This window comes from Gavialis gangeticus, unplaced genomic scaffold (genome assembly GCF_001723915.1).
Source record: "Gavialis gangeticus isolate Ggan-Ray unplaced genomic scaffold, GavGan_comp1, whole genome shotgun sequence".
NCBI classification, from domain to species: Eukaryota; Metazoa; Chordata; order Crocodylia; family Gavialidae; genus Gavialis; species Gavialis gangeticus.
The window spans coordinates 128,184,278-128,210,140 of NW_017729024.1; the positions used below are offsets into that span (position 1 = coordinate 128,184,278).

Below are 25,863 nucleotides of genomic sequence, written 5' to 3' on the forward strand. Positions count from 1 at the left end.
CTGGGCAGGGGTGGGAAAGGAGCATCTCCCTGTTGCCCCCTAGCTAGAGAGCTCACTTTTGAGGTGACTGTAGCTCTCTTGGCAGGGTGCTGAAACACCTGTATGCCCCTGCTTCTTACCACATTTTCCAGTACTGCAAATTTCCTGGAAACATGCAGTCCTGGAATTGAAACATGCCTGTCCCTAGCCTGAAAGGTATTATATTTCTGCCTATGTCTATTATCACTAGGGTTTCTAGATTGCAACATTTCCCTGGTGCAGCTGCTGTTAGGATGACTGAAAGGGGAAGTTCTAGTAAATTTTGCGTGGCATTTGGAGTGGTCACTCAAGCATAGGAAGCATCCCTATTGGTCTGGATTCTGGGGCCCAGCTGCTCTGTTAGGGTTTGCTGGGTGTCCAGTTCTCAAATACACTGGCAAGTGACACCATCATAGGTGGAAAGCATGCTTCAGAATAATGGTTGACTTGGGTCTGTATGGCATCGTCCTTTGCCAGCTAGCCTTAGAGTAGCTAAGATGCTATTCTTCTGATCCCTCCTTTGTTAGAAGTCCAACAGGCCAAAGCCAAAAAGCATACAAAATATCGCTTAGCTGGACTCGGCTTTCTTGAAAAAAATGGCACAAATAATGAACTAGATAGAACTTAGAGTACTTTTTGTCAGACTGAACTTTAAATTTGGATAAAAAAGCTTTCTCTAATATAAGATTACAAGTAGTCATCTGCTTTACAGGGGGAAAATTAGTGCAGCAAAACAGAACACTGGCATTCTTCTAAAAAGTAGGGGAAACAAACATCTCTGGCTTAGGCCATGACATTCATTTTCTGAGTAATTTAGAAGCTTCTTTGTTGAAGCTGCTGTACAAATGTGTGTTTTATTAGGGAAGTTCCAACACCTAAATTTATACGATTTCCACTGTCATGTAATGAAGTGACTTATACCGGATGGGTCTGCAACTGTTGCACATTCATAGATTGCCCCTGAAGGGTGCGGCTTGTCCCAAATAGGAAGGACCCGTAACTCAGGAAGTAGCTGCAGAAGGAAATTTGAGGAGTGAGTGTGCTTCCTGCATAGGGGAGAAGTTTGAAAGTTTTTGAGTCAGCAGCTGTGGGTGGGGTTGAGCTGCCACTGTACCCTCTTTTAATAATAAATACATATTCTCTTATTTACTCTGTGTCATCGTTCAGAGGGCTTTGCATGTTTGGGCTAACCCTTCAAAAAGGAGACTGCAAGGTCAATCAACAGTAGGTTAGGTACCATTTCATTCTCATTCTGTTGAATAATAACTTGAGATCTGGGAAACATGCCATATAGCGAGAGAGAGAAAAAGAGGCTCAACCTGTTTACTTTCACCAAGAGAACCCGAAGAGGTAACTTGGTCATAGGCTACAAGTGCTTTTAAGGCTAGGAAGTAACTGATATGAGATGGCTCTTTAATCAAGTAAAAAGGTTTAGTGGGTGGGTGGTGAAGCTAGACAAATTTGGGTAAGAAACAAGGTGCAATTTTTTAATGATAATACAAAAATTTGCTTAGTAACATGGTAGAGTCTCCATCACTTGAGGTGTGCAAGTCAAGTCTGCATATCTTTTTAAAAAAGAAATGCTAGAGCTCCAGCAGATTTTATTGGCTTGCAGAAGATATTAGGGCTGTGCCAAACGGCACTGTTCCGTTTTGTCTTGAGTTTCGGTGGTGCAATGGAGCAGTGTTCCTTTTCTAATTTCATTTCAATACAAAAAAGTTGTTCCATTCCGTTCCGCTGAAACGGAAAGGCTGTTTTGACGCTATTTCGAAGTTTCACTGGGGATGGGAAGGCAGCCAAGCTGGGCTGACTTCCCATCCCCAGCACTAGATCAGGCCAGAGTCTGGGAGTCAGCACAGCTGAGCTGACTTCCCATCCCCCGCACTAGATTGTGTTGGGGTGGTGAGGCAGCCCAGCTGAGCTGCCTTCTGCCCCAGCGTGTTTTAACATGGGGGATGGCGGCTGGGCTGACTTCCTGTCTCCTGCTGGATCTTGCGCTGGGGATGGGAAGTTAACCCAGCTGGACTGACTTCCCATCCCCAGCCTATGGTCAAAACATCTTGATGGTCAAAGCGTTTTGACTAGCTTCATTTTGTTTTGAGGCTATTTCAATGGCCTTTGTTTCATTCCGATTTTGCTGTTTTGACCTTGAAATTAATCAAAACAGTGTTGGAACGAAACAGACAGTGAAATTTTGCACAGCCCTAGAAGATATTACTGGGTGAAGTTTTATGGTTTTCACTGTGCAGAAAATCCAGCTAGATTAGGGGTGTCCAAGTCATCTGGCTGTGTAAGCTGGATGACAGAGGGGTGTTAGGCCAGTCTGAGGGCTGGATTAGGTCCACAGACTAGCCCTCATGCTGGATCCAGCCCCAGGGCTAGTCTGGTGGGGACACCACATGCAGCGTGTGCTCTGGATCAGCCATGTGTGTTGCTTATCAGACATACACTGGGCCCAGCCCCGTCCTTGGACCCAGCAGCATGTGGGACTGATCCAGAGCATGTAATACATGCAGAGTACAGGGCTAGTTTGGGGTGTGGACTGCATGTTGTGCCCTCACCAGGCTGGTCCTGTGCACTGAATCTAGCACATGGGGCCTGTCTGTGGGCCTCAACCAGCCCAGCCCCAGATTTAGTGTGCAGGGCCATTCTGGCATGGGTGCCACAACCGGTGCGTGCCAGCTCCAGCCTAGCATGGCACACAGTACATGCTGCATGTGGTGCCCGCTCCAAACTGGCCTCATGAACTCTATAGGCCTGATCTGGATTAGCCCCAGTTTCATTATGTAGGGCTAGTCTGGCATGGGTGCCTACATGTAGCATGCACCCCAGACTGGCTCCAGATGGACTCCACATGCGTGCTGTATGCAGCAGTGCAGGCTGGATGATACGGCTGTGTGCCAGATCTGGTTCACAGGCCAGATCTTTGATACCCCTGGGCTAGATGGTCAGCATGAAATATATGAATCTGTTATTTGTTGGAATTCTTTAATGTAACCTGCTGGTTGGCAGTGCCAATTTCATTTCTTATTTTCAGTGAGTCTGTAATAGCTGGTTACAAGAAAAGCCACCACACAGCTGTAAACCCAATGCATTACGCTTGCACAAGGGACTTTACCTGAAGTTGTCAGGGCAGCTGTACTTTTCCTATGGGTGATAACTTTTAGATACTTGTAAGAAAACTAGGCAACCAAATGCTAGCAATAATCTGAGGTGAGTATGTGGAGCTGAGCTACTTTGAAGAAAATATTTATATTAGGGATGCAAATGTGATACATATAATGAAATGGGAAGTAATTTGTGGAATGATATTAGTCATCAGCTGGAATTTTGAAAAACATCTGGAACTTGTTCTTTTTCAGGTGTTGAAATTGGAGAAAGTGCTCTCTGGATTGCACTATGGACAGCACAAAGGAAAGTGGTGATGTCTCTTCTGATAATGGGTTTCTGCTTCGAGTGGGCCTCAATGATAATAAAGCTGGAATGCAAGGACTGGATAAAGAAAAAATCAACAAAATCATAATGGAGGCCACCAAGGTTTGTTTATATAACCTTTCATTAGTGTTGGCTATAGATAAGTTTCTTTGTATTTTACTTGTTGTTTCTGCTTATATAAAGTATTGTATTTTGCCTGTATAAAGGGAGCCATCTTACAGCTATCTCCAAGGGTATGCATATTGGGTACACAATACATTACCTTCCCCCAAACTGATGGGGAATCTGCTAGAAAAGTTGGAATCTGTAACTGTTTTTAGACTTCTCTGTACTTATATACCCCCACTTGAAAGGACCCTCAAAGTGAAATAGCCTCTAGTATATTCACAGGCAGATCTGGGATTTACTAAAGGGGGTGTGTGGCATAATGCCCCTCAGACCTTGGAGAGATGGATATGAAGCATGGTTGGAACCCTGGATTGGCAGGAGATGCTGTGGAGCTGGGCAGGGAGCAGCTGCACGAGGGGATAAATCCTTCTTTTTGTTTTCAGAGACTCTTCTTTTCATGGACTAGCCTGGGGATGACTCTTCAGGAATAACTCTTAATTATCTTACCATCACATTCCTTTTTAACAATAGTGGTCAAGGTAGCCTTACATTGGTTGTTACTTTATGGAAAAAATACTTTACTGAAAACCTTAAAAAACTGTTGCTTTAGATATTGTTTTATGTATTGCTATTCCTTTCACTGTACAAAAAATATTTGCTTGAAATCAGTATTTTTGTTTGTCGTGCATTTCATCTGATCCATCTGTTTATTGTTTCGTGAAGACATAACTCCTTTTAAGAGACGTGCTATTGGCAATTTGTGGAAATAATTTCTGTATAATTACCAGAGATCCTGGTTTTCTCAGTTAAAAAATCCAAAATTCTCTGAGTAAACCCCCCCAAAATCCACATTTTTCCACTATTAAAATGAAACACCACTCTGTGTGTGTGTGCGCGCGTGCGTGTGTGTGCGCGCGCGTGCGTGTGTGTGTGTGTGTAGGTATCAGTTGAACACAATGTGAGTGATATATTTACAATTTCAAAGCAATCTGGAAGCCTTCCAGTGTCTCAGTCATTATAAAATAAATTCTAAATACCTTTATATTTTGGTGTTTGATTTTGTTTTTTTTACCTTGGAAAATCAGAGCTCTTTACCCTTTGTTCTGTCCTTCCTTACCCCCTCGCTGCTTTGTGGTGCTAAGGAGCCCCGATATACTGGTAGCATGCCCCTGCTCATGCCATTGCCCCTCACTCCCAACCCACAGCCCTGCTGGTGCCCCTCACTCTTGAGCTACAGCCACCTGGCCCTGCCAGTGCCCCTTATTCCTGACCCATAGCCCCCCCACTCCTCCAATCCCCACTGGTACCCCTCATTCCCAACCCACTGCCTCCTGCCCCCAGGCCCCAGCCCATCCGGTTTGTGTGTGTGTATGTAGGGCAGGGGGTATAGATGACCACGTAGGCGATGAGTTGGGGGGAAATAGGGGGCCATATGCCCCTCTAAATTTTTGTGCCCACAGTGGGGCTGTAGGGGGCTGCAGCCTGGCCCAGTCAGCACTGGGTAGGAGCTATCTCTATGGCCCAGCAGATGGGACTCAGTGTGGGAGGGCCCAGTGGGCAGGACTGAGCAGGAGGATAGAGTGGGGTGGGGAGGCGTGGTGCTGCCACCACTACCTGGAGTGCTATGCTGCCATGGTTGCTAAGATGAGGCACAGTGATGATGGTATGGAGTTGTGCCCCCATAACCAGCTTGTATGGAAGTCTGAAACATTCTCCCAAGACTCTCTTCCCTTTCGTTTTGTCCAAAAACCTTTCCAAAATCATTCACTGCTTTGTGTTACATTGTGAGGTACTGTAAGAGCAATAAAGGAGAATCCAGACTTAAACAGTGAAAAAATATACAACTAACCCAGAAGAGAGAGCATAGGAGTCTTCTTTCTTCATTGCCACAATAGTGTTTGCTTATAGAAAGGAGAGGTGATATCCCTTCTATTTGGATGCAGTTTCCCTCAATCTCTACTAGTTAGAAGTCAGTATAATCCTTGGCTAAATTCATGACTTCAGCAATCTCCCTGAATAATCGGTTCCATATATTGTGTAAAGAAGTGTTTTGTTTCATCAGTATTGCATGTTATATCTTTCAATTTATATGTCCCCATATTCTTGTGCTTGGAAACTAATAACGTACCGTGTATCTATTTTTCTCTATATCATTATTGGCTACTATAAATACCTTTATTATAACCCCATTTTACTCGTTTCCTTTCTAAGATAAGGAATTCAGTCTTTTCATTCTCTTTTCATTTGAGAGATTTTTCTGTGCCCCTAACCATTCTCATAACTCTGGTCTTCTGAGCAGTTTATAAATCTGCAATTTTTTTTTGTCATCAGTAGTGCATATATGACTCTAGATAAAGCTGTATACCATATATAATGCTGATTTATATAATAGTATCGTTTTTTCTCTTGATGAACCTAGGTGGACCTGTGAGGAAGTGCTGGTCATGTAAAGTAAAAATGTTTTATTCAGTGGGTGCATCTACATGAGATGCTACATTGCCATAGTGCCAGCAGGCACAATCTGTGAGGTGGACGCTAGTGCACAGTAGCATTGGAAATGATCTGTGAGGTGCCAGGCCTACACAGTAACACAGTACTTAAGCAAGTACTAAATGACTGCACAGTAGCAACTGTGCAGTCCTGTGCATGTATAGATGTGCCCAGTGTCTTCTAATACACAAAAGAAAACAGTGCAGAGGGTAGAGTTTTTTGGGGTTATTTCTGCTTTGTGTGCATGTGTTTATTTCTGAATTTTAGTCTAACACTCTGGGATAAGTTCCCTCCACTTCTGAGCCTAACAAATTTCCTGAAAAATACAGTAAACTTTGAGGAGGGACAGAAGACTATTAACTTTATGTATGTTGAATATGTGAATTACAGACCATCATAGTTATTCTTTTTAAGTGTACCTGATTATTTGAAAATCTAAAATGTACTGGTGTGATATTCTTAAGTAATCCTTAAAATACCTAGAATGTAAAATATGATGAGGCTGAATTTGCTTCTCAGATAAAATTACTTTCATTTTATTACAGCTGTTTTTTAATATAACTTAGATCTGTGTAGATAAGTAATGTCTTTTTTATAGTTTACTAATTCTCGAGAGAAATCAATTTAAAAATATATCTTTTTTTCTTTTGGGTAGGGTTCCAGATTTTATGAAAATGAGCTTAAAAAAGATCAACAAGTTAACCAACGCATTGAAAAAATGATGCAGCTGAAAGAGAAAATTACCAGCCAGCAGCTCTTGAAAGCACAGCTCCAGGTACCAATCAACTTTGCAGTTTTTAGAGTGGAGAAAAAAATAATTGGTTTGGGGGTGTGATTTAATGATGTCTGTCCTACTTTTTTAAAATGGTGCCTAAGGTGTTATCTGCCTAATTCCATTTATAAGTTGAGAAGAGCTGTTCAGGAAAAAACCCAGAGATTGCTTTGATTATATAAATGTATGTTTAGTTACAAAAAAGAAAATTAAAATACATATAAAAATAATCTCATGTGAAGTGTTTGTTGTATGAACAAAAGGGAATTAAATCGACTCTTCTTTCCCAATCCTGAAAACAACTAATCAATCAATAATATCAAATCCATTGCTTATGGTGAAGTTTTATGCAATCTGTTCATTTACTTTCTTAAGTATCTTAGCAGTATTTTCATTTAAACAACTTGCTTCTCCTTTTTAAAACAACTTCCTGGTTAATGCACGTAGATGGAGAAAACATTATTTTATTTCTGCAGGTGGTGTATCTGTTACTGAGTGTTACTAAGATAATAGAACTTTTTTCCAACTACTCAGTTGGTCTAAGAAAAGATATCACATCTACTCAAAGAACATTGCCTGCTTATGATACTGTAGTGACTGATGATGTTATAAGAACCTTGATAGTGTTGCATACAAAATCAGAGTTAAAATAAAATTGTTAAGGTGGTTAAAGTAAGGCATTAAAAAGTTAGGAAAGGACAGAATTGTTTTCCTGTGCAACTTAAATATGTTTCTTTGTATAAATGCATTAATATTTTTCCTTTTGCATTACTGCATGGCTGTCCAACTTCTGAGTGGTTATGGGCCACAGGCCCCTCAGCCACTTGCCATATGAGCTGTACGCCCCCATCCTGTCCAAATCCTGTCTTTCTTCATCCTACAGTCTTTAATCTCATTCTCTCCTATTTCCTCATAAGTTAGGAACAACTTTGGAAAGTAGGGCTGGAAGTGACCTCATAAGGTCATCTAGTCCAGCCCCTTGCTCAAGGCAAAATTGTCCCTGATTAAACCATACCAACTATATGTCCTACCCGTTCTGGAAAATTTCCAGGGATGGAGATTCTACAGCTTCTCTAGGTAGCCTGTTCCAACATGTGACCACCCTCAGAAAGTTCCTTCTAACTGCCAACCTAAATTCCCTCTGCTGAAGTTTGAGGCCATTTTTTCTAGCCCTGTCCCCTGTGGCCACAGAGAAAAGCCCATCTCCATCCTCTGTGTAATACCTTTTAGGTATTTGAAGGATGTTATCAAATCCCCCCTGAGTCTTCTCTTCTCCAGAGTAAATAACCCTAGTTCTTTCAGCTTGTCCTCATAAGTCTTGCTTCCCTTAATAAAAAACATTTATTAGTGGTCCCTGGCTGCCCCTTTGAAAGCTGTTGGGAGGTGCGGGCTTTCAGAGGTTGCTGTCAGACTGGGCAGGCTTTGTGCCTCCACCTCTGTGGGGCTTCTGGCATCCAGCTGGGAGCCCCACATGGAGACAAGGAGTGCGATGGCATGCGACTGGACAGCTGATGAGTGGGTAGAGGAGCTCCCACCTGCAGTGCCAGGAGCCCCATGTGGAGGCATGGAGCAGGCCTGGTCTGGCCTGGCAACAGGTGGTCCCAGCTGCAGTGCTGAGAGCCCCACATACTGGCACAGAGTACTGGCAGGCTGGGCTTCTAGCTGGGCCAGGCCAGGATGGTTCCATGCCTCAACATGCAGCTCCCCACTGGACTGCTAGAAGCCCAGCATGGAGGCATGGAGCTATCCCAGCCCGCCCTGATGGAGCCAGCCTGGTTTGGTTTGAAGGTAGACACCAGCAGGCCCAACTGGGCCAGCTCTGTCTGCCATGTGTAGGTCCCGGGACTCAGCCAGAGCTGCCTACTGCCGGGGGGCTTTGCGTGCCATGGGCAATGAGCGCTCTGAGGGCCCACTGCCTGTTGCTGCTGTTGCTGGTGGGGGCTGTGTGCCATGGGGGTGGGGCATGTGATGAGAGGACCTACACCCACCCACATACCCCACACACACTTCCATACCCACAGCCCCACAAACCCCACACACACCCATAACACCCCACAAACCCCACACCCACTCACACCCCTTCACAAATCCACCCCCCAAAATCACACACACACACCCCCCCCCATGCCCACCCCCCAAACATACTGCGCACACACCCCACCCACACAATATACATGAGTAAGATTTTATTTTGAGCTATTAATCAATCACCTCTTTATACATGATACAAACGCATCCAAATAAGGGGAAAGAAAAAAAAAAGTAAAATAAAAATTTTAGTGTTTGACATAAAATTAAAATATGTTATAGTAGATGTTTAATTTTTAGTATCTGATTTGGGGTTTTTTTTGGTTCCAATATGGCAAAACCCCTTTCCCAAAAGGAGTACTTCCAGGGGGTGAGACTTTGGTCCTGAGATGGCAGTGGCACCTGCCAAGGGGAGGGACTACGCAGCCCTTGACAGCTCACCAAAAGTAGTTAAGTGACCCTCCAGCTGAAATAATTGTCCACCCCTACTCTAATCTGTATTTCTTTAGGTTGTTAATAAGAATGTTGTGGGAGACCATGTCAAAAGCCTTGCTAAAATGAAGGTATTTCACATCCATTGCCCTCCCTATCCTCAGAGCCTGTCACCTTATTATAGAAGGAAATCACGTGGTCAACTATAAGTTTCTCTTAGTGACTGTGCTGGCTGGTCCTGATCACTTGGGTTCTTGGTTTTCTCTGTTTAAAGATCACAGATTCTCTGATTTAAAATGCCAAAATCCATCACTCCCCACCCACAGCCCCTTGGCCCTGTTGGTGCACCTCACTCCCCCTGTAGGAGGCAGCAGCTGCTGCAGAAGTGTAGCTCGGAGCCCAGCTTCCCTTCCCCCACAGGCAGTATGGGGCTGCCCCTTCATAGGAATAAAGGGGTCACAAAAACTAATCCAGGTAAGGAGATAAAAAAAAATTAGCCCCTGCTCCATCCCTGGAAATTTTCAAGAACAGGTAGGACAAATAGTTTAACCCATAATTAACGCAATCCAGTTTGTGGGTTCTTTGCTTGTTGCTTCTTCCAACATTACCCCTCTCCCCCTTCTTTTCTACCTTTGTATTCAAATCACTCTTTCCATTTTATATACTGGATTGTCTGTGTCCTTTCACAACATCTGATGAAGTGAACTCAACTCATGAAAGCTAGCTCTAATTAGTCTATGAGGCGTACAACCCTGCCTTCTGTTTGAGTTCAGACTAACATGGCTAACTACATCTCTCTATTTGTAGAAAACCTTTTTATTGCCTTTTATGTCCCCTGCCAGTCACATCTCAAATCTTGCCTTGGCCTTCCTAATATTCTTCCTACATGCCTGTGTTTTATACTCATCCCCAGTAATATAATGAGGTTTCCACTTCCTGCAGGATTCCTTTTTGAGTTTCAACTGTTGCTGTTTAATCAGGCTAGTTTCTTATTGCACTTCCTATTCTTCTATTCTATTGGGATAGCTTTTCCTTTGCATTAAAAGGTCCTCCTTCAAGTACAGCCAGCTCTCATGGGTTTTGTAGAGTCATAGATGTAGGGTTGGAAGGGACCTAAGTAGATCATCAAGTTCAACCCCCTGCCCTGGGCAGGAGAGAATACTGGGCTCATATGACCCCAGCTTGGTCAAGCCTCCTCTTAAAAACCCCTAAGGTAGAAGCCAGCACCACTTCTCTTGGAAGCTGGTTCCAGATCCTAGCTGCCCTGACTGTGAAATAGTGTCTTCTAACGTCCATCCTGAACGTACTCTCAAACAACTTATGGCCGTTATTCCTTGTTACTCCGGGAGGTACACAGGTGAACAGGTTCTCCCCCATTCCCTGCTGGTCCCCCTGGTAAGTTTGTAGATGGCCACCAGGTCCCCTCTCAGCCTTCTTTTGTGAAGGCTGAACAGGTTCAGGTCCTGTAGCCTCTCCTCATAGGGTCTGCCCTGCTGTCCCTGGATCATGCGAGAGGCCCTCCTCTGGACCCTCTCAATGCTGGCCACATCTCTCCTAAAGTGTGGCGCCCAGAACTTTTCATCTTTACATTCTTAACCAATTCCTTCCTGTTTGTGAGCAGCAAGTTGAGAAGAGCTCCCCCTCCACCTCTCCAGTTGCTCTCTGTGTCATCTGCATCAAAACATTATCCCCAACACACTCCAAGAATTTGCTGGACTGCTTGTGCACTGCTGTGTTTCCCTCGTAGCAAATGTCCTGATAATTAAAAGTTTCCAATGAGAACCAAGTCCTGTGATTTAGAAACTTCTGTTAGTTGACTCTTGGGTCTTTGTTGTAATCTCCCAACTAAGCAATCCTTGTTTCTACTCCGTCTGTCCCCAAGCTCCTCATCTCAGTCCCAGTCTCATTGCCCAAACAATTTGTCTTCCACTGGGAGTTCCCAGTACAGATAAGTCTTCCTACCCCCACTTCCTCACACCCTAGGTTCCTTGTCAAAGTCTTCTATCTACCTTTTCCTGGGCTGTTGTTTTATTTACACTCCAGTCGGGCTGTTTCCTCCCTCTGCTATCCTGCCTGGTTGCCAGCAAGGGAGCTATTGAAAACATGGGAGTGAACACTCTTCCTGTTCCCCCTTCCAGCTTCTGGATTAACAGCAGCCAGGAGCAGCAATCACAAAACTCAGCCCCTGCATCCCTTAACTAGAGCACACTGTAGCTAGAATCTTTGGAGAATTTAGCTGTTAAACACAAACTAGCCTTTACTGGTTTGTGTAAATGGCAGTTTTTTAAAAGCTTGTAACCTGGCCAGAACTGAGCAGAAAATGTTCTTAAGGCCAGTGAAAGACATATCCTTGAAAAGTGACCTTCCTGCCAAACTTTGGAACAAGCATTAGTGCATAAGTGCTTCTTAGAAAAATGGTTGTAAGACAGTTTTTTAACAAAGTTGGGGAGCTTCTTTTTTTTAAGTTTCTTTGAAATGGCTAAACCAATGGGGGGCAAGCTTTTTAGCAGGTATGCCATAAATTATCCCTGCAGCTTCCCCAAGTGCCACTCCAATCCCCTTCTCCTGCCTGATCTGTTGCTCTGGTTTCTGCTTCCTGTCCTGTTTGCCCCTCTGCTACCTGTCCCCTGCCCAATCTGTGCTCTGCCATCCCAGAGGCTGCCACATGTGCCACAGGTTGGCTACCCCAAGGCTAAACGGTTCTAACTGGAGCTTTCAGAAAAATGTTCAACCTGAGGAAAGTTTGCAGCACTGAACTTCAAGTCTGGATTGTCAAAATGATAAGCAACCAGCAACAGGGTCTTAAACTGAGAATTGTTGAGCAACCTTGATTGTAGGCATTAATGTTAAGTTCCACTAATTAATTCTGATTCAGGTTGTTCCCAGAGAGTTGTAATCGATGGGATGGCCTCATCCTGGAGGGCTGTCTCCAGTGGTGTCCCCCAGGGGTTGGTGCTTGGACCTGTGCTCTTTAATATATTTATTAATAACGTGGATGAAGGGGTGGAAAGTTCAATGATTAAGGTCTCAGATGATACCAAGGTGTGGGGGAATGCAGGCACATCAGAGGATAGGGTAAAGATCCAGGACAACCTTGACAGACTGGAATCATGGGTGGAATGGAGTCAGGTGAGATTGAAGCAGAAGTGCAAGGTCCTTCATCTGGGTAGGAAGAACCTTCTTCATAACTATGTGATGGGTAGTGGTCCATTGGCTGATACAGCATCTGAATGAGACCTGGGGGCCACAATTGACCTGAAGATGAACATGAGCCAACAGTGCGATGAGATTGTCAGAAGGGCAAGTAGAACTCTGCCATGCATCAGCCGATGTTTTGCCAGTAGATCCAGAGAGGTGTTCCTCCATCTCTATTCAGCATTGGTGAGGCCTCAGCTGGAGAACTGTGCCCAGTTCTGGGCACTGCACTTCAAGAAGGATATAGATAAGCTTGAGAGGGTACAAAGAAGGGCCATACGGTTAAGGCATGGAGGATAGGTCGTATGGGGAGAGAGTCCAGGAACTGGGCCTGTTCATTCTGAGTAAGAGAAGGCTGAGAGGTGACTTGAGAGCTGTCTACAAGTACATCAGGGGTGAGCACCAAGATCTAGGGGAGCAACTCTCCAGGCACCTCAAGGGAGGATGAGGACCAATGGGCATAAGCTAATAGAGGGTAAATTCAGGCTAGACATAAGAAAAAACTTTTTCTCTGTAAGGGTCGCCAGAGTCTGGAACACACTCCCAGCAGAGGTGGTGCAGTCACCCTCCTTGGAGGTGTTCAGGATGAGGCTAGACAGGCACCTTGTTGAGCTTGTCTGAGCCCAATAACTTTCTGTCCATGGCAGGGGACTAGACTTTATGATCTTACAGGTCCCTTCCGGTTCTGTTATTCTATAGTAGCATAAGGGGTTGTAAGAGACTGAAAATGGAACTGATAATACAAAAGAGAGGATTAAAGTAATTTCTGCCTGTTTTTCCTCAGTGCAAACTGAGCCTTCTGCATGCTCAGGCTCTTGCACTTGCTGGTCATTTTCCCCTTTCAGATAGTGATTCTCAGTGCATCCTGTCCTTTCGCTCAACAACCCATTGTTTAAGAATGTGAATATGCAGTATAACCCCCTCCCCACCCCACTATGGTGCTAATTGGTCATTGGTCCTTTAATAGATGTTTAAGGAGAATGAGACACTAACTGAAAACAAATGCCTAACATTTCCTGGGCCCTTTAAAATCTGGTTAGCCCAATGTTGTTTTTAACACCAGTTTTGTATTGCCAATGGGCTTCATTCGTTTATCATATTCTCTGTTTCTTTGTGCTCATTCTCTATTTTATTCTCCTCTACAAATTCTGTACCTCTTATTTTCAGATGTTGCCTACAAATGTGCCATCACATGATCCCTTCTCCTCAACTAGTCTGGAATTAATGAGACACCAGTAAATCCATGCTTCTGTTTAAGACTGTAAATTCTTATTTCTATATTAAATCTTACCGCTTTGTAGAACATAAGAAGTTTTGAGGGTCAGTTCTTTTTATGCCCAGGAATATAACTGTTCTCAGAGAGGCAGTCTACACTGATACTGAAATGTTTAGGACTTTGAAAAAGCCTTTTTTCCCCCCGTTTTTGGACAGAATCCTGTTGATAATAAACATGGTAACAATATAATCTGTGATTCCTAGAATATAGTATGCTCTTTTTAGTGTTTTGCTGATGTAATAGAGCTTGCAGGTGCCATGGGACTTAACAATTGCATCAGAAACCTAAAATACCATTAATATATTTTTCATTTTCTTTAGAGAGTATCCTTTGCAGCCAGATGGTACAGAGGAGAGTCTCTCAACGTAATCTCTAATGTCATCATTATACTTGTAGAGTTTTGGCAATACTTTAAAATTGACCATTAGCATTTTAAAGATGTTAATTTGTCCTTATAAATTACATTTAAAATCCTAAATGCTAAGATTGGAGTTCCATGCCTCATGAATGCCATATTGGTTGATTAGGCAGCAAAAGTTTTTATATATAATTATGACATGCAGCAAGTTCCCAGTTTTGATAAATTGTCCATGACTTATTTAGATTAGCCAAACTATCTTCCCAGAAGTGCTTGAGGTTCTGTAGCAGGAGGTTCAGATAGGGATTTTTTAATTAATTGGTTCAGTACTGTAATTAATTAATAACTTTCATTACTATTACTAGCAATTACACAGCTGGTGTTTGAATGTGCCATTTTTATACGTGTAAATTATAGTTCAGATTTTAACTGTTGTCCCCTGTCACAGGGTATGACTGGTTACTCTTAGTCTCTTGCCAGTCTATTAGATGGTTTTGCAAACATAAAAAAGTACCAGGTTAAGTTTTTAAATGCCCACTTTATTAACTACATTTATATAATGTAAAAAATTTTTTTTTGGTATCTATTGTGCATCTTAGGACAAGTTGCAAAGAATTTTTTCAGTGTATCTGTCTAAAAATATCAAGGAAAAAAAGAATTTTAAAACTTTGTTGCTTAAAACTTAGATATTTACAGTTTTTTTTCCTCTCCCTGTATTTTAGAAAAAAAGAAACCATACTTATCTAAGTATTTTTTTCCTGTGAGATGAAAAACAATTCTTTAAGTATTCATAGCTGGCTCACCTCTGAGAAGCTACTCCAACTTTCTTCAGCTTTACCAAGGAATATAGTACTGAACAAGCATGGTTCCTGGAAGTCAGTCCCCAAAGCTTTTATTTTAGTCTATTTTTTTAAGGAGTTCTTGTGACTGTTTTAAATATTTTTATCATTTATGACTAGTGTAAGGAGGGTTATCTTTCTCTTTCTTTTTCTCTTTCTTTTCTTTTTTTTAAATATGGGTAACAGATACTAGTGAATCTGAATCATGCATCACATGTTATTAATATGGTTGGTGGGAAAACAGAGGAAGTTGTGTTTAAAGATGATAGAAGAAAACTACAGATTAAATAATGTGACTAGGGGATTGCAAGGCAGCATAAACTCAAACAATATGAAGGCACTTTTAGTTTAAGAATAACCTGCTGATCATTTGTAGACTAGGAGATGATCAGAAAAAATGTGACATGTGACAGAAGCCAGGGGAAGGAGTGGGGAGCCCCAAAACCCTGACTGGTGTTGCAGCTGTAACAGTAGTGGGGAGGTGGGAGTCCAGGGGCTGCACAGACCCTTCTCAGGCTGCATGAGGTCCATGGGCTGTCAGTTGAACAGCCCTGATCTAGGAGACTATGCTGTGCATTGCACACGTGAAAGAAAATCAATCTTCAAGCAAATGAACTGGAGCGAACCAGAGGGATGGGAAAATAATATCTCAGATTACTAATAGTGATTCCTGTAGCAGATCTGTCAAGACATTTACAGGCTATTGTAACTGTGATCAGCTGCAAAAATGGTGTCTCCTCAGCTCAACTGAGTAGAAAGGAACAAAACCTGAGTTCAAGTGAGTGAACACAGATGTGTTTCAGTTTAGGTGAGTACCCTGTTTTAGTGGTATGTGTACTATGAGTGTCCTAAAGGAAAATGTTTAAAAGGAAGGACACCTGAATAAGCCTTCATTTCCTTTTAAATGCCTATGGCTAAGAGTCAAGAGTTCCCTGGGATGCTTTGAACTGGTTGTTTTCTCCTGCTTATGAGCAGCCTTTTATTGTGCAAATACCTAGTGGTCTCCATAGTCACTTGTTTAGTTAGTTGTAGTTTGATAGTTTGTCTTTTGTTTTTTTCTTCTGAAATTACCTTTCTCTCTCCCTCTCTCTTGGTTTCTTTCCCCCTAATGTGGTACCAGCATAGTTACACCCGAGTCCCCAGGCTTTAACAACTGATAGTGGGCATAATCCACTTTTTTTCTGTTAAGTGAAAAATGAGTTCTCATCATGTGAGGCACAGCTGTCCTAGTGGCAGCCCACAAAGGGTAGAATTGCAGCCTGTGGAGTCTATTGGTGTGGCTGCCAGAGCTGCTGCATTGGCACAGCTCTTAAACCCAGGGAGAGAATGCTTGCCCCCTCTGCCACCCTCTTGCCTTGGACTGAATTCAGGATCTTTGGTCACTGCTGGCAGCTCACATCAGTAGCAGGGAGAAGCAGGTTTTGGAGCAATGCTGACATGCTATTACCTGCTGCCAGAGGTAGGTTATCTGGCCTGTGAGAAACCCCATGGTCTGGATCTGGCACAGAGGGCCAAATAAGTTGGACAGCCCTGACCTAAAGATTACTGTTGGGGAAGTACCTAAGTGAAAAACAGATATGCATAGTCAGTCAAAGAAAGAAAACTTGATACCGTGACTCTGTCTACTTCAGAGGCAGGCAATTATTTCGGGTGGAGGGCCACTCACTGAGTTTTGGCAAGCTATCGAGGGCCGCAAGACAGGCAGCTAGGAGCAGATAAATATGAATTTTATAAATTTTTTAGGTGCCCTGCGGGCTGGATAGAATGGCCTGGCAGTTTGCATTTTGCCCACCCCGGGCTCCTTACATAGTCCACAACTTGCCCTTTGGCCCAGTTACTTGCAAAACATAGGACCAGCAGGGTTTTGGTTGTAAAGGACCTGTTGGTTAGATTAAGTAGTAGCCCCTTTATGGCTGGATAAAGTGTCTTTGTCCCTTGCTCAGGAGTATGAGGCTTTTGTGATGCATGCACTGCTCCTGTAGGATATTGCTGACCAAAAGTTTCTGGTTCAGGTGCACTGAATGTGCTCACCTGAAGTGCAGTGCACACGTGTACAACACATTTAAAGAACTACTGTACATGTACATGCTTATGACCTTTTTTCCCTTAAAAAGTAGCTCTAGTAAAACCAAATGTGTGTGGGTTGATACAGAAGGTTAATATACTTGTATTCATGTGGGTATGCATGTGTAAATACAACAGACTCTTCGTTTTTTCTTTTTGCCATCTGTTCACTATATTGTTTTCCCAGAGAACAGGTTGAAGCTGAAACAAGCTTTCTCCTCTGAGGATATGGGTATGGGAACAAATCAATATGAAGTAAGCTAGGATATGAATTTAAAGCACGCTAGCTCTTCCATGGTAATAGCCACATACATGTTACTACCACAAGAAATGTAAGATAGCTTACCCTGCTTTCATCGAGGGTCAGACTGCTTCGTACTTAGAAACCTATGCATGGGTGGCAAACAGTGAACTATAAGTTCACGCTCTATCTTGTGTAACTACCTTATTCATGTAGCCATATCCTTAGTATGTGAAAAATATACCCTTTCTTTTTTGCTGATTTGGACTGTGTTGCACGTGCCAGGTTAAAATGTTTTTCATTATTGTGTATGTTTATCTGATACGCTTGTTCAGGTTGACAAACTTGTGATGGAGCTAGAACAAAGCCGTGACCTCAGCTGCACTATTGTCCACATTGACATGGATGCCTTTTATGCAGCAGTAGAAATGAGGGACAACCCAGAGCTGAAAAAAAAACCTATAGCAGTGGGATCAATGAGTATGTTGGTAAGATTTAATACCAGACTGATGCACAAATCAAATTATGAGTATATTCAATGAAAGAAAATATTACTGCCATGGGACTTCTAAAAATGAGTACAGAGAGAATAAGCACAGATGGAAAGTATATGTTTTCTCGCCATGTAAATTTGGGTTTTATTTTTCAAAGACCTAAGTAGTTTGCAAAACTTAGGAATTAAAAAGAGGTTGCAGAAAAGGAAATTTTGTCTTTGATATTAACTTTGAGCCTGGTCAGTCAGTTCAAAGATTCAAATATTCAATTAGAAATTGTTGTTATTAATATGGGAGAGAGGGCCCTGCCTGGTACGTTACATTTAAGGCACGATTAAGGTTTTAATCACTCCATAAATAGTAACCTGGCCACATATTAAAACCAATTTATGGCATGATAATATAGCAAATGAGCCACAAATATATTCCGCATATGAGTGACATTTTTGTGGTTCATTTGTATCATGTCTTAAATTGAATACGTAGTATGTCAGGTCTGACCCATGACATCCCCACGCTCAGCTGAGTATAGGGACCTGGCATGGAGCAGCCCAGAGTCTGGGACACAGCCATCCCCTACAAGATCAATAAGATTAGGCTGGGGACAGCATCAGGTCCTGGACCTGGCACCCTTGTCTGATCCCTAGAGGTAGATGTGGGGGGCACTGTGAGTCGACATCAGGGAGCATCTCTGATTGCAGGCTCACTGCACTATGGACTTTATAAAAGTGTATTTGCATGTGGGAACCCAGGTTGTACACCTGCTTTCTTGAATTCCCAGGGTGCCTGTGGAAACAGCAGCTAGGGAGCTGAGATCTCCTTGCTCCCCAGTTGCAGATACCACTTCATGGTGTGGAACATAGGGAGTTAGGAGCTCCCAGCTCACCAGCTACACTGTGGATTTCAGTGGAGGGGGAGTTTTAAAGAGTGCCACTTAGGTAGCTTCCCTACTGGGGACCTTAAATCCCCTTCCAGGCAGCTCTTGCTGGGATGCCTGGCATAGGAGATCAGAGGCTCTTAGCAGGATTTGAAGTCCCCAAGTTGTGTTCCCCCTTTCCCTCCTGCTGGGAGCCTCTGATGACCCATATCCATCAGCTCAGCCAGAGCTGCCAGGCACAAGGTTTGACAATCACCTGACTGTCAGCACAGCCAGGACAGTCCCAATCTCAGCTGGGACCAGCAGTCAGCTATTTGTCAGCAAGGCCCCAGAGCACATTAGAGCCAGTTCAAGGCCCTGCTAGGATCCCAGCATCCAGTTGACAATCAGTTGATTGTCAGCTCAGCTAGATCTGCAGGCACTCTTCTTTCAAATTCCTGGTGTAGGGGGAGCCCAGAATTAAGATCCCAGGATCCCCCTGAAGAGTAAGTAGTAATGGCATGTTTAGGATCTGATCTCTGATTCCACAATTGCACTCCTTGTCATGCACGTGTGGCATAGTAGGAAGCATGATTGTTGAAATCAGGGATTAGATCTCATCATGCCATTAAATGAATGTGTACCAAGGGTCTAAACCTCCTAAATCAAAAAAGCCAAGGGTCTAAACCTCCTAAATCAAAAAAGAGTTAGCGTAGCTTAAAGAGCATGTAAAAGATGTTGGATCAGTAGTCCTTTTTCACAGAACTGGGATGGCATCATCAGCCACAGAAATATGACATGATATCAAGCCAATTATGCCTGGAAAGACCAGCTTTTATGGTCATTGGGGTGCAGTGTCTGTACCTATTCAGTCCTATGCTGTTGTGTCTAACATGCTAGTTGTTAGTGCTTTTCTGAGTTTATCAGTTAAGAAACTGATTTAATTTAATCCAGTAAACCAGTGACAAAAACTGTCAAGTTCCAGACCCCAGAATCATGCAGTTCTCATGATGTAAACACATTACAAGCTATAGTATATACGTACTATACTGAAGTCACAGTTTTAGTTATTGTGAGTTGATAGATTGTCTGTGGCAGGAGTGTATATAGCTTTATTTTCTTTAATCTTTCAAATTTCTGCATATTTAAATTTAGCAATACTCTGTAGAATTTGATAATTTAACTCTAAACCTATTTTTTTTCTACTAAGTCAACTTCAAACTACCATGCTAGGAGATTTGGAGTACGTGCAGCTATGCCGGGATTTATTGCTAAGAAATTGTGCCCACATCTTACCATAGTCCCATTAAATTTTGAAAAATACGGACAAGTGAGCAAAGACGTAAGTTTTGTGAGAGAACATCTTTCTAACCAACAGCACTGTGCTTTTTGGAATTTTAAGGCAACAGCAAATGTTATTAAAATGATCATTTAAAGGTTAAAGTCTTTCACAATAAGATTTTGAATTTAAATTAAATATAATATTAAAATGGATATTTTATGACTATGAGGACATAAGGGGCCAAATTCATTATCCTTTTCAATTCTAATGAAGTAAATAGTGAGGCTAATGGAGGTTTTCAAAATTATGTAGTGAACCAGTGATGCCAAAAAATATTATTATATCAGTAAATTCAAATCTATGGCAATAATCTAATAATGAGGAAACTAGGAGTAAATTCTAAGCTCAGAGAGAATTCGCATACAATGACCACATGGAGCGCTAATTATATGAGAGAAAGAAGCAAAGAGCATTAGTGACTTCAGTTAGGTATGCTCTCAAATAAGGGACTGGGGTGCAAAGAGAAGACAGGGGAGGAAAGGTGATTATTTGTACTTAGAAAAGTACACTCCCTTTTATTAAAATGGAAGGCACACTGCATATAATTAATACATTATGATGAATAGTTGTATATATTTAAATATTTTGTGCTCTCCTAATATGTAAATAAAATGATTTAGAGTATAATTTCCATATGGGTAAGTTACAAAAGCTCAACTTTAACATCAGTAGTAATATTTAGGGAAAAAAATTATATGCTATATGATGTGTATATATATCTATATATATACATATATATCATATACCAAGAATGACAAATGTATATTTTGTAGATTTTAAGTCTATTAACTTCAATTGAGCTGTCAGGGATTATTGTGGCCCCAGATCTAGCTAGGGCCATCCTTAGGGGGGCCAAATCGGGGTGACTGCCCTGGGCCCTGTGCTTTGGAGGGCCCCGCAGAGCCAGGTGGAGCAGCATGATGGCTCCGCACTACTGCTAGCTTCGTGTCCGGCCGCTCAGCACCCTGCCCCCTCCTGGGCAGGGCCAGCCTACAATTTTTTGGAGCCCCCTGCAAGATATAGTTTTGGGGCCCCCAATCCATAAAAAAATCAAAATTGTGGGTCATTGCAGTATAAACTCACTGAAATAGAATAGTTGCAGCCAGGCTGCATTGCAGGAAGTGCAGAGTGGAGGCAGCATGTGCTGGGAACACCTGGGTTCCCTCCCCAGGGCCAGGGCGGGAGCAGAGCCAGGAACTCCTCCCGCGCAGCCAGGAAGGGGCTCCTTGCCTGCATCGAGCCCTTTAAACATGGTGCAGGTGGCAGGGGGCAAGCAGGGCACAGTCCCTTGGCTGCGGGGCCCCTTGCAGCCACAACTTCCACAGGATAGAACCAGCTAGCCCTGGTCCTGGGGGGTCTCCCAGGGTTGTTGCCATGGTAGGATGCCTGGCTGGCAGCTGGAGTGTGGCTCTAGCCAGCCAGGCTCCAGTTTTGGGCAGTGCATGCTGCCACCACATGTGCTGCCCCACTTTTTTTACGGCATGGTTTTTTTTTTTATCCTGGGATCAAACCCCTCCCCTGCAGCATGGGGAATGCCTGCATGTGTGGTGTGAGGCACTGCAAACTAGTCTGTGACACCACATACCAGACATCCGCGCCTATCTGAACATAGAGATTTCAAATAGGAATCCATAGTGGATTCTAACCTGTTGTGGTTTTTCTGTGTTCTTTGCAACAGGATAATTGCTCTGTTACTTTTCTGTAATCAAAAAAACCAAGTGAAAGTTAACAGGCATTTTTCAAGGGGTGTCTTGTGTCTAAGGTTGAAAACCACTCTTCTATAGCTATACACAACCATTATAGCACAACAGATGGGTATGGTCACAGGTAATGGCTCCTCTTCCCTTTTAAAGCAGCTACAAATGTGCATTTGTCTGTACCCTAAATGCAAGATTATTTTTTTTTATTCCATAAAGTTACATATTAGCTAAATACTGAGTTTTAGGGGTGTGTGTAACAGGCCATATTCGATTTGGATTCTGATTTGGCCAGAATCAGGGACGATGATTCGATTCGTTGATTCGGATCACTGACCCCGATTCGATTCAGCTGTATCTGAAGAATCAGTGATTCGGCCATAGACACAGATTTAAATGTTTTTTCTACATACCTTGAGGTACCAGGCATGGCTTGTGAACGCTGCGATGCTGAGGTGGATGGAGTGTTCCACAGGAGCGCAGGGGGGCCCCCCCATGTGCTTGGTGGTAAACCGGAGGGTGGACCAGAAGTACTTCCAGTCCACTTCTGGGTCTGCTGGGGAGCGCGTTCCATGTTCCCCCAGCTCAGCGATCAGCTGCAGGGGAACCCCGGGTGCCCCCCCAGACCCAGGAAACACCAATCACCAAGCCGATGGGGCCCTTCTCACGGACTCCCCAGCAGACATGGAAGTGGACCGGAAGTGCTTCTGGTCCACATCCAGGTTTGCTGCCAGACGCGCTGGGGACAACCCCCTCTCACCCACTGCTGCGCTCCTATGGGACATTCCATCTACCCCAGCATCACAGCATTCACAAGCCACCTGGTACCTTGAGGTATGTAGAAAAAACATTTAAAGCTGTGTCTATATCTGAATTGTCAAATCTTTCTGAATCACTCCAGAACAATTTGGAGGGTTCCAGTTTGATTTGTAGAAATTAAAAGGTCTCCTAATTTGATTTGGATTTGGAGATTCGGCCACCAAATCAGATTGAATCTTCACCGAATTGAATTAGGGACTGAAGCTTTGGACAGCCCTACTGAGTTTGTTTAGGTTTCACCTTCAGTTTTGTCTTAAAACATACTTATTGTATAAATACCAAAGCATGTTGGGAATGTGCTGGATTTGCTGATTATGTAATTGGGCTACCAAGACTTGTATGTAGTTTGTATGTTGGATAAGAGAAAAAACACTGAAGATTGTGTTTGTGATGATTGTTTTTCTTATATGTACCTTGTCCACTGGGACCTAGATTAAAAATAATTAAAACTGATTTTGCATTTGCAATCAAAACTTGTGCAATAGGCCCTGCCTTTAGTAAGTTTCAAAAACAGGAAGGACACATAATTGTCCTTGAAGTTTTAAGTTAATAATTTTTACTCAAACTATTAAATAAGCATTTTAACAACAAAATGAATCAGTTGTCATTTAAAAAATAGGTGCCAATTTTCTTTTGAGCATTTAGTCTAAGATGCTGCTATTTGCACTTATTCAAAAGAATATTTAAATAAAAGATGACTGCCATGATTGGTGTTGGGAAGTGAAGATCTGCTAGATGATTGAAACAGGCTTAGGAACACAAACATTGAATAAATGCAGTGTAATTTTTTTAATGAAGGGAAATCTCTGTGAAATTGAAAAAAGTTATACTATTACACAGCACTGATGTTAGCAAAATCTTGCATGATATGGTTATAAAACAAATAACTTTTTTAAGTATAAGAAACCCCCCAACTGCTATATGTTTGATCAATAGCATTGCAATGTACTTATGATCTACAGTGAATTTAGTGATGACTAGTAGAACATCAGCTAGCATTAAGAACTGTTTCTAATAAGCTGCCCATCATCCTTGACAAGTATCCTTAAGCTGTCAAGTACATTTTTGTTTTATGTATAATTAAAGACTTCTGTGAGGCAGTTTTCCTCATGTTGAATTAAAGATGACATCCTTCAGGTATCTAAAGCACAGAACAGCACAAGACAATTATGAATTAGATTATATTTTGCCCGAGGATTCTGTTCACCTCTTGGACCTTTTGTGCTTTGTTCAATATCTTGTGAAATTTATGACATAAGAATGTATAGTCCTTCTGTACGGATACCCCAGCAGCCTCTTGAGTAAAATATGCATTGCCCACAGAATGTCTGTGGTTCTGACATGTATTACTGATTACCTGCTGTTATTAATGGAGAAACAGGGCACTTCTGCATGAGATGCTTAATGCGCAGTAGACTGATTGGCTGTGCATTACAGCGTCACAGCAAAAACCATGCTATTAGGCTAATGCACAGTAGTATTAGGCCACTGCACATTAACCATCATGAAAAAAGTGTACAATCGCGCTAAAGCATAGTAGGACAACCTAGTGCACGTTTATTTAGTACTTCCTTTTGCAAGTACTAAATTTAATGTGCAGTAGGCACTGCACATCAATGAATGTGTAGACACACCCACAGTATATAGGTATCCTTCTGTCTTGAAAGACAATATAATTGCACTAAGAGGCATCAGCTTGTTAAGTATGAAATATGAAGCTGGAGTGACCTCTTCAGGGTGCAAAAGCCTGTGCAGTATATATGGAGGCATTAGATTGCCCACATATTAGTGTCCCCCTCTCGCCCTTGCTGGTGTAGTCCAAAGGCAAGGCAGGTGCCAGTACATTTGGAAACAGTTTAGTTGCAGGAGCTGTGGAGCAAAGATCATCCATTTGTCTGTCTGTTGGGGCTCCACTTCTAGATTGGCTGCTGGGGTTACAGAGCCCAGTCTACCTTATTGTGAAGTAGGCTTCAGTTCCATAACCTTTTAGTGGCATTTTCTCTGCCAATAGTAAGACTAGTACCTCCCTCTGAGGTGCTCCTTTGCCCAAAGCCATTAGCATTAGCATTAGGTTTTCAGATTAATTAACCACCACCCAGCACTTGCCGTTAATAGTCAAAGGTAGTACCATCTGCTGTAAATTATAGTAGCAGGTAAACCTGACCTGACTGGTGGAAAAACAATAGAGGAATATGTTTTGCCATGTTAGTTTATTCTATAAATTCTTATAATAATAATATTGGTGGGTTCATACATGTTAAGTTGATTATGGTCAGTGTTATTATATAACTATCAGCTTAATTGCAATATACACCAAAAAGTTTTGCCACAGCAACATAATTTTAAATTATTTCCATATATTTATTAAGGTTAGAAAAATCCTGGCTCAGTATGATCCAAATTTTATGCCTGTGGGCCTTGATGAAGCCTACCTGAACATAACAGAGTACTTGGAGGAAAGACAGAACTGGCCTGAAGATAAAAGAAAATACTTCTACAAAACAGACAACATTACAGAAAATGGTAAGGAAATTAGTGTGTTCAGAAATGGTAAACAAATTAGTGTGTTCATAAACCAAAATAAATATTTTAAATGTTCCTTGCTTTTACAGTTTGGCATAACACATTTTTAATTGGTGTATACTTTACTTTAGTACACAGATGTGCCTTCAGAGAATGAGAAATCCTATTACAACAGCAACTCACCTGAGCTCTATTTAAATGTATTACAGGTATAGAAACATGTAAGAAGTGAAGCCTTAAGAATATGTTAATGATTAAAAGGTGACTAAATTGAGATCTGCATGTTGAAACTTGAGGTGGAAACTCCATCCACAGTTGGATTCACCACCGGGGGCATTGGGCAGATGTTTGTGCAACTTGTTTATTTATGCACAAAGTTAAAAGCAAGATTGTTATCCCCAAGCTTTTTAAAACTGTTGGGAAAATCATTAAGGGGATAAACAGGGATGTCTTTCAATTTGGCTGAAAAATATTAGACCTTTTTTTTTTTTTTAGATAAACTCAGAAGAAACAAAATAGGCAATTTTCTTACAAATTATGGGGAGCTGACATTTGTATACTTTGAATTCTTCTGAAGAAAGTCATGTCTATCTTAAATGGAAAAACTGCCATATTGTTTTATGCCACAGGCAAATCCTCAGTACAGGGAAGTTCCACTGAAATGAATGCTAGTTTTGTATTTTGTTGATCTGTATATCAATAACACTGATACTGGAAGTGATCTATGTGGGAGTACATTTGCACTCACGAGCAAACTCTTTAAAGTCAACAGGGCTTCTTCCAGACAGAGATCCATTGAGCCAAAATCACTTGCAGAATTAGAGCCATTCAAAATAAGTTTATTCTATGCTAAGGCTCCCAGGTTTTCTAGGTTTA

At 42.2% G+C, this 25,863-nt stretch overlaps 1 protein-coding gene across 2 annotated transcripts in view; it reads left to right on the forward strand.

Annotated features, from left to right (window-relative positions):
* The window catches only part of POLK (DNA polymerase kappa), a 69,981-nt gene that overhangs the window by 26,827 nt on the left and 17,291 nt on the right, over window positions 1-25,863 (forward strand). For both annotated transcript variants that reach the window (XM_019517707.1, XM_019517706.1), the window contains exons 2-6: window positions 3,381-3,555; window positions 6,707-6,826; window positions 17,592-17,744; window positions 19,817-19,948; window positions 24,834-24,987. In XM_019517707.1, the coding sequence (XP_019373252.1) occupies window positions 3,418-3,555; window positions 6,707-6,826; window positions 17,592-17,744; window positions 19,817-19,948; window positions 24,834-24,987 (697 nt within the window). In that variant the 5' untranslated portion in view covers window positions 3,381-3,417. The remainder of the gene's footprint in view (window positions 1-3,380; window positions 3,556-6,706; window positions 6,827-17,591; window positions 17,745-19,816; window positions 19,949-24,833; window positions 24,988-25,863) is intronic.